This window comes from Carettochelys insculpta, chromosome 8, assembly GCF_033958435.1.
Source record: "Carettochelys insculpta isolate YL-2023 chromosome 8, ASM3395843v1, whole genome shotgun sequence".
Classification (NCBI taxonomy): Eukaryota; Metazoa; Chordata; order Testudines; family Carettochelyidae; genus Carettochelys; species Carettochelys insculpta.
The window spans coordinates 56,931,268-56,944,191 of NC_134144.1; the positions used below are offsets into that span (position 1 = coordinate 56,931,268).

Here is a 12,924-nt window from a genome sequence, read left to right on the forward strand (position 1 = left end):
CAGCCATGTTAAAAAGGCAGTGAGAGAGAAAAGGGCAGCTTTTAAAAAGTGGAAGTCAAATCCTAGTGAGGAAAATAGAAAGGAACATAAACACTCCCAAATTAACTGTCATAATGTAGTAAGAAAAGCCAAAAAAGAGTTTGAGGAACAGCTAGCCAAAAATTCAAAAAACAATAGTAAAATGTTTTTTAAATACATTAGAAGCAGGAAGCCTGCTAAAAAAGCAGTGGGGCCCTTGGATGATAAAGATATAAAAGGAGCGATCAAGGAAGACAGTGCCATTGCGGAGCGATTAAATGATTTCTTTGCTTCAGTCTTCACGGCTGAAGATGTTACAGAGGTTCCTAAATCTGAGCCAGCCTTTTTAGGCGACAAATCTGAGGAACTCACTCAGATTGAAGTGACATTAGAGGAGGTTTTGGAATTAATTGATAAGCTGAATAGTAACAAGTCCCCAGGACCAGATGGCATTCACCCAAGGGTTCTGAAAGAACTCAAATGTGAAATTGCGGAGTTATTAACAGTGGTTTGTAACCTATCCTTTAAATCCACTTTGGTACCAAATGACTGGAAGACGGCCAATATAACACCAATATTTAAAAAAGGCTCTAGAGGAGATCCTGGCAATTATAGACCGATAAGTTTAACATCAGTACCAGGCAAATTAGTAGAAACACTAGTAAAGAGTAAAATTGCAAGGCACATAGAAGAGCACGAATTGTTGGGCAAAAGTCAGCATGGTTTCTGCAGAGGGAAGTCGTGTCTGTCTAATCTATTAGAATTCTTTGAAGGGGTTAATAAACATGCGGACAAGGGGCACCCAGTGGACATAATATACCTAGATTTCCAGAAAGCCTTTGACACGGTCCCACACCAAAGGCTTTTATGTAAATTAGGTGGTCATGGGATAGGAGGAAAGGTCCTTTCATGGATCGGGAATTGGTTAAAAGACAGAAAACAAAGGGTGGGAATAAATGGTAAATTTTCACAATGGAGGGGGGTAACTAGTGGTGTTCCCCAGGGCTCAGTCCTGGGACCGATCCTGTTCAACTTGTTCATCAATGATCTGGAAAATGAGGTAAGCAGTGAGGTGGCAAAGTTTGCAGATGACACCAAGTTGTTCAGGACAGTCAAAACCAAAAGGGATTGTGAAGAACTACAAAAAGATCTCAGCAAACTGAGTGATTGGGCAGCAAAATGGCAAATGAAATTTAATGTGGGTAAGTGTAAGGTAATGCATGTTGGAAAAAATAACCCAAATTACACGTACTACATGATGGGGTCAAATTTAGCTACGACAGATCAGGAAAGGGATCTTGGAGTTATAGTGGATAGTTCTCTGAAGACATCCACGCAGTGTGCAGCGGCAGTTAGTAAGGCAAATAGGATGTTAGGAATTATTAAAAAAGGGATCGATAATAAGACAAAAGATATCATACTTCCCCTATATAAAACTATGGTACGCCCACATCTCGAGTACTGCGTGCAGATGTGGTCTCCTCACCTCAAAAAAGATATATTGGCATTAGAAAAGGTTCAGAAAAGGGCGACTAAGATGATTAGGGGCTTGGAAAGGGTCCCATATGGGGAGAGGCTAGAGAGACTGGGACTTTTCAGTTTGGAAAAGAGGCGATTGAGGGGCGATATGATAGAGGTATATAAAATCATGAATGGTGTGGAGAAAGTGAATATAGAAAAATTATTTACCTTTTCCCATAATACAAGAACTAGGGGACACCAAATGAAATTGATGGGTAGTGGGTTCAAAACTAATAAAAGGAAATTTTTCTTCACACAGCGCACAGTCAACCTGTGGAACTCCTTGCCCGAGGCGGCTGTGAAGGCCAGGACTCTATTAGGGTTTAAAAAAGAGCTTGATAAATTTTTGCAGGTCAGGTCCATAAATGGCTATTAGCCAGGGATAAAGTATGGTGCCCTAGCCTTCATAACAAGGGCAGGAGATGGATGGCAGGAGATAAATCACTTGTCTTCTGTTCTCCTTCTCTGGGGCGCCTGGCATTGGCCACCGTCGGCAGATGGGATGCTGGGCTTGATGGACCTTTGGTCTGACCCAGTATGGCCATTCTTATGTTCTTATGTTCTTATGTATCCAAGAAGATAAGTCGGCAGTCTTCTTGGAAACTTGTGTATCTGACGAGGGGCGGGGTACCAGAGTCTTGATGTCAGTTTGCCTTTATATTTTTTCTCAAGGCAGTGGGGCTTACAGGCAATATATGAAGGTCAGGCTTTCCTTTCATTCTCCACTCACAGAGTGGATGGTTCTGATAGAAAGTATATTGTATTCACTTCAAAAAGTCATTTTAGTTTTAGCAAAAAAGTCAGCAAAAAATACAGGCTTTTCTTGGGAAGGGGAGGGGTTGAAGGGAAGGAGAAAGGTTGCTACCAAATTTTTTTTTCACAGATCTGTAGAAAAAACACACATTATTTTTCTGTATTATCAAAAATGACTAAAATTGAAAAAATACTATCTGTAATGTAGTTTTCCTATTTTTCACTTTAGAAATGAGACAAAAACAGTTTTTATTGTAGGAGAAATTGGGGTTAAGGGTAGGATTTAGGTGTTTGAAATGGAGTTTGACATCAAGAAAACCAAGGAAAATACAAAAGCAGAGGCAGCAGGGGAAAAAAGGGGGTGGGGGGCAGGAACACAAGGTTTCTTTCACAGGTTAGACAAAGCCAGAACTTGCAGTTTTTATTTTTCCCCATCTCAACAAGATTCTAGCTCAGTTTCAATAATGGTTCTTTTACTTACTGGTCAGCAGTATATTGCATTCCATCTAGACTACATAAAGTAGATAAAAGAAACATATAATAACTGCATAAGGTTATTGCTATTGATACAATAGTTTATGACAGAGATACAAAACTGGCTCAAAGCACTTCAGTCTAATAAAAATATAAAATCCGCCTAACTGTGCCTTTGGAAAGGAGTCAGGGAAGGTCAGCACCTGCTGAATTCTGGCTAGAACAGAACTGATTGCAGAAGCCTGGCAGATTTTCTTACAGTGAGTGCTTTACCACATATATTCTTGATGTAGCTGACGTAGTGAAAGACCCTCACCATGCACTTATCTGAAGTAAAGAGTAAGCCTGAAATTGACCATGATTGCACGGGACAGTCAAAATTAAGAGCATAAAATGAAATCTATCCACCAGTCACAATCCTCCAGTGGACAGATAGATTTATGAAAGAGGATTTGAACCAGGGCCTGCATATAAAGATTTTGATACAGGATGATTGGAAAACAAATCCTTCATTGTGCATGAATGTCATTACTCTCTGTGAATGCCTAATTATACATAAGCATGCACCTTGTTCCATATGTTGACCTGAGATAAGACTTGATATCTTGCTTTATTATAGTTAGGGTCCTTACAATACCAGTTATATATCAAAGGGACTTCTGCAGCGAAAGCAAGACTGCATACAGTAGTACCTCATGATGGCTATTACTCAAGGTAGCTCATTCCTTTATCTCTTCAGCTATGTCTACACAGCAGCATTACTCCTGAATAAGCTATTTCAGAAGAGGTATTCCAGAACAGCTTATTCCAAAATAGCACATGTACGCACAAAATGCATTTTTGAAACACTGCCCAGCTATCTTGAAATAGACCATCTACACATAATAGAACCTATTTTGAAAGAGATTTGTTGAATGTAATAGAGTTTATTTCGAAAAAGGCTCTATTCTGTGTCTACACAGCCCCTATTTTGAAATACTTATTTTAAAATAGGTGCTAGTTCTCGTACAAAGAGGCTGTAGCCACACTTGGCCAAAACTTCAAAATGGCCATGCTAATGGCCAAATCAGAGGATACCAATGAGGCGCTGAAATGAATATTCACTGCCTCATTAGCATGCTGCTGGCCGTGGCACTTCAAAAATGCCGCCTTTTGCTCATGTGCGGCTCATCTACATGGGGGTCATTTTCAAAAGGACCCCGTAGACTTTGAAATCCCCTTATTCCTATCATCTGATAGGAATAAGGGGATTTCAAAGTCTGCAGGGTCCTTTCAAAAAGGACCCCCATGTAGCCAAGCTGTGCATGAGCAAAACGCAGCATATTTGAAGTGCTGTGGCTGGCAGCGTGCTAATGAGGTACTTAATATTCATTTCAGCTCCTCATTAGTATCTTCTGATTTGGCCATTAGTATGGCTGTTTCGAAGTTTTGGCCAAGTGTGGCCACAGCCTGAAGGTTTACTAATTTCAAAATAAGGCAAAATTAAGGTGTAATAGGGAAATTATTTCTAAATAGTGGTTGCATTGTGTAGATGCTCACATAGTTATTTCAAAATAATTTGGCTGTGTAGACATACCCTTGGAGGTTGCTTTCAGAAGTTGAAAATATGCCAAACTTGTCAGCTTTTTGGCTGAAATATTTCATATTTGTTGTTAGACCAACATATTTTTGAAGCTTGAGAAGAAGAGTTCTTTCATTTTCTAGAATGACAAGAGGATATAAAAAAATTCAATCAGTCTAAATTTTGGCATATTCAAACTTCAGAGACCTTTACTTCAAAGCTGTAATATTTTCTTAATATAGGCTTTTTAGACTTTTGTACAGAATAAATTGTAGAAGCAACATTTCTGTTGCACTGTGTTTCATTATTGTACTTCTCATATTCCAACATATCCTTTGTCCTTTCTAACATGAGCACAAATATAAGTGAAGATAATATGTTCATTTAGGAAAAAATGGAAAAAATATATCTAAATTTCAACTACCAGAATTTCTTCCTACTATCTTTGGCTCTAGTAGGACCAACCCTCCTTGTAAAGACTATGCAGTTAAATGTACACAAGAAATACTAAGGAATGTGGGAAATAAAATATTTCATTAGTTGCTATGTCATTTGTTCTCAACAGAAAAAAAATGTTCCTGCCCACAATATATTACAAAACAATCAACAAAAGTGATTCTTAGAATTCAAAAGTCTTTAGAAAAAGATACATTTTAGTTTATTTTATAAAATATTCAAGCAATATGTCCCCTATAACTCATATTTAACTTTCCATCATGTAGAATGACATATTAAACAGTTTAGCAACTACATGCTATGTATGTGCATTTAAATAAGAGACAACAGCTGAAAATGCAAATATTACGCAACTTCTAACATACACAGCATGAGAGATAACATCTGGCAATTAACCCTATAATCCACTCAGCTGTTTAGAAACAATGGTTTCTAGCATTTTGCTTCTGAAACCAAAGTGAGGCAGCATGGGTTTACACAACAGATGTACTTTTTTTTTTTAAATGTCACAATCTACTGATTCACAGCTAAATATGTAAAGCAATTTAAGTGACAAGATACTTAGATCAAGTGATTATATTACAGTCCCTGAGACACACAGCCCATGAGGATTTTGGTTTTATTAATCTAAAATGTACTAGCAAATTACAAAATCACAGCAGAAATCTAGGAGGATATAATTAATTTTAACAAATCTGCAATTCACAGTTGGTTTAATGAATGAGGGGCAGACTTACCATAACTGAATTAATTCTAGCAATTCTGACTTTGTTTATCATGTGTTAGATAATTAAAATTATGAGAAAGGGCTCCATGCATACAACTATAAACAATTATGGAGAAGACAGATGGTTAGAAGCTATAGCAAAGAATAACTGCTGATACTATGAGCTGCTGATTTCTTCCTGTAAGTCGCAATGTCTCCTCAGGTTCAACAAGGTTCATTGGTACCGAATAACTTGAAGGGGCACAAAACATGTCACAGAATCAGGGTCTAAAATTCTTTTCTCTCACGAAAACTTGATGCAATAGATGGGTCTCCAGAAAACTCCAATGGGAAACTTGAGTCCAGATGCCTTGTCAAAATACTTTGAAAGAAAATCAGGGGAATATCAAACAGGAATAAAAAAGTGCTATTACCTCAGTGTAAAGTATTGGTGACACTATCATTGGACTATCACATCAGTTCTGATGTTTATATTTAAAAAATGATGACGAAAAAATGGAAGACACCCAACAAATATATAAGAACCTTATATCTGGTATGGTATAAAGCATTCCTTACAATAAGAGAGTCAATCTATTTAGATTTTTGAAAAAAAAGTTAAGGCAGATTGATCAAAGTCTATAAATAACTACACCAAAGCTATGTCTACACCGGCCCACTTCTTCGAAGAGTGTGTGAAAATCAGCCTGATTGGAGAATACTAGTGAAGTGCTGTGATGAAAGCTGCAAACTTTCAACTTTTGCAAACTTTGCAGTGTCAAAGCTGCTGCAGGGAGAATTAGCCTAATGAAGTGCTGCTGTTGTTTTCTTTTTTTCTTTTGCTCCCCCCGCAGCCCTTTTTCTTTTGCCCCCTTCTCCCCCCACTGCCTTTCTCTGTTTTCGGTAAAAAAATTTCTGATTCATCAAAATGGAAAAGTTCTATGGAAAAATGTTTATTTCAGTGAAATTATGAAGAAAATAAAGCAAGTTTCCTGCCAGCTTGCCTACCCAACTCCTTAGCAACCCATAGAATCATAGAACAGAAAGGAACCTCTTTGTTTGTCTAACCTTTCTTAAAAATCTCCAACCATGGAGAATCCACAGCTTCCCTAGGCAATTGTTTCCACTGTATAACCACCCGGAGAGTTAGGAAATTTCCTAATGTCCAACCTAAACCTCCCTGCCTGAAATTTAAGCCCATTGCTTCTTCTCCTATCATCAGTGGTTAAGGAGAATAACTTCCCCACTCTTCTTGTACCCTATTAGAGGTGCACTGCTAGAAAGCCCAAACTTCCAGGCTTGAAACTGTTTGGCAGCCGAGCTCTCTCTCCATTCTGTAGAGAATTTTTATATTTCAGAATATCTGAATTAAACTCAGTTTTGAAAAGAAAAAACCTCCACAAAATGAATCTCAGTTAATTGCTCAGATCTAGGACTGTATTTTGAAAAGCAAGAGGACTTGGTAGATAACAAACTACACATGAATGTCTGGCATGATGCTGTGGCTAGGACGGTTAAAGTGATCCTTGAATGGATAAACAGAATATTGAACAGTAGTTAATTGCATCAATATTGCCCATAGTTCTGGTTTATGCACTAAAAGTTAAATTGGCAACTTGGACAGAGTTCAAAAAAGGGTTGCAAGAATGATTTAATGATTGAAAATGTTTAATCAGTTGACTTAATTGAAGGAAAGGGTTAAGAGTTGTCTTGATCACATGTAAGTTTCCACCTGGGGAAAAAACTTCTGAGGTTTTGTCTACTCTACCACTCTCCTTCGAAGGAAGGATGGTAATTAGAGTATTGGGAGTTTACTAATGAAGTGTTGTGCTGCATACATAGCACTTCATTAAGCAAATTCCCCCCCATGGCAACTTTGAAGTTTTAAACTTCAAGTTTTAAACAAAATTTTGAGGAGGAAAGGGACTTCGAAGTACCAGCGGGTGAGCTGAGGCTAGACGCGAGCCGGTACTTCAAAGTTTAAAACTTTAAAGTTGCCGTGGGGGGGGAGGAGAATTTGCTTAATGTAGTGCTACGTATGCAGTGCAACACTTCATTAGTAAACTCCCAACACGCTAATTACCATCCCTCCTTCAAAGGAGGGTGGTAGTGTAGACACAGCCTGAGTGTAGTAGCCTCTATAATTTAGCAGACAAAGGCACACCAAGATCCGATGACTGAAAACTGAAGTTTGACAAATCCAGATTAGACTACAGGAGCAACTTTCTTAGGGATGAGTTGGCTCTCACCACTTTCTTAGGGGTAAGAATTTACAGTCACTAAATCAAAATAAGGGGATAAATCCTAGCTTCACTGACATTAATGGCCAAACTCCCAATGATTTCAATAGGACCAAATTTCATCCTTTTTATATTTCTAAAAGATGTGCTCTAGCTCCCAGTAAGCTATTTGACTAGATGCAGGAATCACTGAGTGAAGATTTACAGCTGGCATTAAAACATCAAATTAAATAATCACCATGGTCTCATCTGTCCTTAAAATCTGTGAACGTATGAGATCCAAATGGTCTCCCCTAAATATCAGTTGGAAAATACAAACCCTATTTTGTGACTAGTCATGCTTGTCACAGACGGAAACATCCTGCCATCGTAAGGGTGTGTCTATTATCCAAGTGAAAGAGAATTTTATGTAATTCTACAGTCATCAGGATCTCCCATTTGTAGGCCTATTCCAATGCACAGAGAGGTCATGGGGAGTCTTTCCAGTAAATCCAATGGGCTCATGTCTCATGTGCCTAGATAAAGCAGCAAAAAAAAAAAAAATACTCTCCATATAATACTAAGAGTCATGGTTCTGGACAATATTTAAACATCACTGAATCCTCAAAAGTCAAAAATTCATAACTTTGGATCATTTCGTTTCCTTAATACCCTCTAAAAGGGGTTTGAAATTAGCTAATAGGTGACGGACAGGGAAAACTTTATAAAGTTACATTTATTTTAATAGACATCATCTACTGTGTCTGTGGGTGACTATAGTTTGTATCGTTTCATTATGAAAAAAAAAAACTTACTGTCACTGTATGAGTCACTGTAGGATAACATTTTGCTTCTTTGGTGATCTACCTGTTCTATAAGGAAAAGCACTGAGGTACGGATATAATGCACCTTACCAGCCCTCGCTTATAGTTCCAGGAACGCTACAGCTTCTGTTAGATTGCCACATTGGTGTTTTAGTATAGTAAAAAGTAATAGAAATATTTAAAAGGTTGTCTGTATGTAGAAGGAGAAGAGGACAAATTGTGAACAATATTAAGCCACTTTCTGAATTGAGGTTTTCCAAACTGTCATGCAGAATGCAGCTACTGCAATCACAGTTGCAATTCAAATGACTGGATCTGCTAGCAGTGGGACCTGCAGGGTATTAGATAAAGACCTGAACAAATAATATTACTGCAAAGTTTCATACGATGTGTGTGGTTTTGTTCCTTTGACAATTCATTTTGACAAACTGAACCTACTGAGATATGAGAAAAGGAAAAATTTTAAATAACGCTTTGTCAATTTGATGTGGGGTACAAGTTTGTGAAAGCAATCAAAAAAGATGAGACATTATTAGTCTTATTTTCACATATAACAGGATTTAGATAGCTGTTTATAAAATGCTGAACTTTTTAAGGTAATATTTCAGTGGTGGCATTTTTCCTATAAGACCATTCTTGGACATTAAACATATGCAGATTAACAGAAAGAGCATTTCCATACATTAAAGCTTTAATCAACTCTGTATTTATTTTCATAGCATTCAACCGGCATTCATATTTTCAGAATGAAATGAAGATCTGTGTATCTCCTCCATTCCCTTCAATGGGAGCTTTTGAATGTAAATTTGGCCCTGGGGAGGTTACAGGGATGACTTTCAGAGGGAAAAATGAAGACAATAAAATTCTATGAACCTGCTTTATGAATAAAATTAATTTAAACTCTAATATTTAAAAAGTAAATATTAGTCTTACAATAACTGAGTAAGCAGTATTTGTCGAAGCACTCTGTGTAGTCAGATTGTGCTTAGATTGTCAGCTGTTTGAGACAGGGACAGTCTTTTGGTACTGTGTACAGTGGCCAGCACACTGAGGTCCTGGTCCACAACTGGGATCCTAGGAGAGCAAAGTGCTGCCATGATAGAAATAGCAAACAACAGTGGCAGTCAGGGCAGAATTCTCAATAACATGCAAATTGAGATACCCCAGACTGAGGGCCTAGGGCAGGGGTGGCCAACCAGTCAGAGACAAAGAGCCAAAATAGAGTTTGATAGAGTGCAAAGAGACACCAATTATTTATATCTATATCTGTGTATAGATATATAAAAATAAATATGTATATCTATAATGTATGTATGTATTATAAATATATAATACATGGCTCGATGCCCTCCCTCTCCCAGAGCCAGGCACTTGCAGCTCCCTGGCAGCTCTAAATGAATGCCCATCCCCTCCTCCTCCCCAAAACCAGGCACTACCAGCTCCATCCTCCCCCCATTCTAATTCCATGTTGGCAACTTACTTGAGCCACTGCCACCATGCGCAAGTGGTGGGGGATGTGTGTGGAGCACGTGCGTGGCACTCCTGGTGACCAGCTCTGAGGAGCCCTATTTAAAGGCTCAAAGAGCTGCATGCAGCTCAAGACCTACAGATTTTCCATCCTAGGAATTCTAGGGCATGGGTATGGACAGGAGTAACGGGTGCGGTTTGTTGCTCTCCCTGAACCAGACAGGTTTACAGTCTAAAGTACATGCACTCTGAATAGAGCAACCATGCACCTCTGCTAGTCACAGCTCTAACCTCTGTTCTAGAGTAGAGATGTGCCAAGATCCTCTGCTCCCTAATGTTCAGAGGGGTACAGAGTCAAAATCATAGTATCTGAATTTGAGATGGATATCATGGGTTGAAGAGTGTGAAATTGCAGGGAATTAGTCAGGTACTGTGTTTAACTCTACACAATTCTACTGAACTAAAAGATAGCAAAGGTACTTCTTAAAAGAGATTTGTCTTAACCTTGCCTTCCTAATTAGATGGTGGCCCCCAGGGTGAAGTAGAATGAAGATGATCATTTACAAATACCCTGACATGAAAACTAAGAGAGAATTATTGTGATATTAAATGATTATGTTTTGCATTTTTTGGAAACAAATAAATAAGAAATGTATTTGCCTTTTAAAGCTGACATGAAATATATAACTATCTCTTTTATTGTATTAAATTATTATATTATCTGAAGAAATTTTCCTCTTCATTTTTCCATCTGAAATAATTTAGCATTATATTCACATGCATTAGTGGACATTCCTGAAAATTATCTTGTAAATGTCTCAGTATATCTTTACAATGCCTTTAAAAATAAATAGTAATAGTTTGCACAATCATAAGATTTATTAGCAGAAATATTATCTTTTGAAATACTTAAAAATAATTACAGGCAACCATATATTTGTCAAGTCAGACATGATCAAAAACATTTACATTAAGATAATTACTTAAAAGCATGGAAAAAATTGATCATTCATTGGATTTTTTTCTTAGAAGCAAGTAAAAATGAAGTCTGAGATGCTATCTCAATTACTACTTTATAGAAACCATATAAGCTCTGTTCATAAGATGCTTGTTTGAGAACAGTACTTATTTAATGTCTCCTTACAGCACATTAATCAAAGCAAACTTATTTTTATAATATTTTATTGGCTACTTGATACACCTCACCTGATTCTTCAGATCCAGTGTTGGGCAAGGGCGACCTCCATTGTAAGGCTTTTCTTTAAGCCACTTGGATCGAATTTTCATTCCTGCTCCACAAGAAGAACTGCAAGCAGCCCAGCTAGACCAATCACTCAGTTTGCAGTCAAATGGACAAGGAATTGCACAAGGTTCTTCAATATATCCTTTAAAAAACCAGGAAAGACAACTTAGTCAAAGACATATGCTATAAACTGTAACTTTTCTTCACAAACTTCTTAGAGTACTATAAGCTTGAGAATCTTGTAACTAGAAATGCTCTATAGGATTAACTAGAAATGTTCTATAGTACTGAAGAAAGTAAGTAGAAATTATAGAAGTGCTACAAATATTGAAGGGAGAATGACATGTAACTCCAGTGAACAATAACTAGAGCCCTATCAAATTCACAGTCCAGTTTGGTCGATTTCATGGTGCTACTATTTTAAAAATGGTAAATGTCATGATTTCAGATATTTAAGTCTAAAATTTCAAAGTGTTGTAATTGTAGGGGTGATGGCCCAAAAAGGAGCTGTGTGGGAGTTGCAAGCTTATTGTATGGGGGCTACTTCTGAGCAGCTGCTGGCAGTAGCACTGCCTTCAGAGGAGGTTAGCTGGAGAGTTTGGGCTGCTTGTCAGGAACTGGACTCTGAAGACAGCACAGAAGTAGGGATGGCATGATATGGTATTGGCACTCTTACTTTTGTCCTGCTGCCTGCAGAGCTGGGCTGTTAGTCAGCAGCTGCCACTCTCTGGCCACTCAACTCTGAAAGCAGCAGTGCAGAATTAGGGGCAACATGGACATGGTATTGACACCCTTACATCTGCACTGCCTTAAGAGCTGTGCACCCGGCCAACATTACAACCACTGTTCTTCAGCCCCGCCCCTCCACCCCAGCTCTAAAGGCAGTGGAGAACTAAGAGGAGTAAACCTGTGACACTGCTAAAATAACCTTGCAAACCCCTGCAACTCCCTTTTGGGTCAGAACCTCCAGTTTGAGAAATGCTGGTCTCTCCTGCAAGACTGATAAAGGATAGGGCTATAGCATACAAAAGACAAGATTTCATGGGAGAACACCGGATTGCATGGTCCATGATGCATTTTGCATGGCTGTGAATTTGGCAGGGCCCTATCAGTAACAATAGCTGTTATCACACAGTAGCTGGTAACAAGAGAAGAATCAGTGTATGCTGACGATGCTTTTCTTACTACTTAATTGTGCTAGTACTGGCTAGTGCTAAGAGCTTCTAGGATTTAATTAAAAAAATCAGTTTCATGGAAGAAACGATAAATTTGAATAATACTAAAGAGAACATGAGAATTACACTGAAAATAATAACTACTGGAAGTAACCACAAGGTGGCAGTTGTGTACCCTATAAGAAACTGCGCAAAAAAGATGAGTTAACTCTAGCAACAGCAAGCTCACCTAAATTACATGGTGTTCTCTGTCTTTGGTCACTGGGATGGAACTACCTCCCCCCTTGTGTTCTTGTTTATTTTGCTACAAATTGTTTTCTTCCTCTACCTATATTGGCCTGTTTTCATGTCTGTGGGTGTTGTTTTGGTTTAAACATGAGATTGTGTTGTCCTGTTGGCAGGCATGCCTGGCCAATAACTAACCAAGACAGCCAAATACTTATGGAAACAGCTCATTCAGAGACAACCATCTGTGCTCCGGGGAGGAAAGGGACTGATAGCTATGAC

General features: G+C 38.2%; 1 protein-coding gene across 1 annotated transcript in view; it reads right to left on the minus strand.

Annotated features, from left to right (window-relative positions):
* THSD7B (thrombospondin type 1 domain containing 7B) overlaps positions 1-12,924 on the minus strand; it is a 440,276-nt gene that overhangs the window by 104,503 nt on the left and 322,849 nt on the right. The window contains exon 14 of the mRNA XM_075001414.1: positions 11,206-11,384. Within this exon, the coding sequence (XP_074857515.1) occupies positions 11,206-11,384 (179 nt within the window). The remainder of the gene's footprint in view (positions 1-11,205; positions 11,385-12,924) is intronic.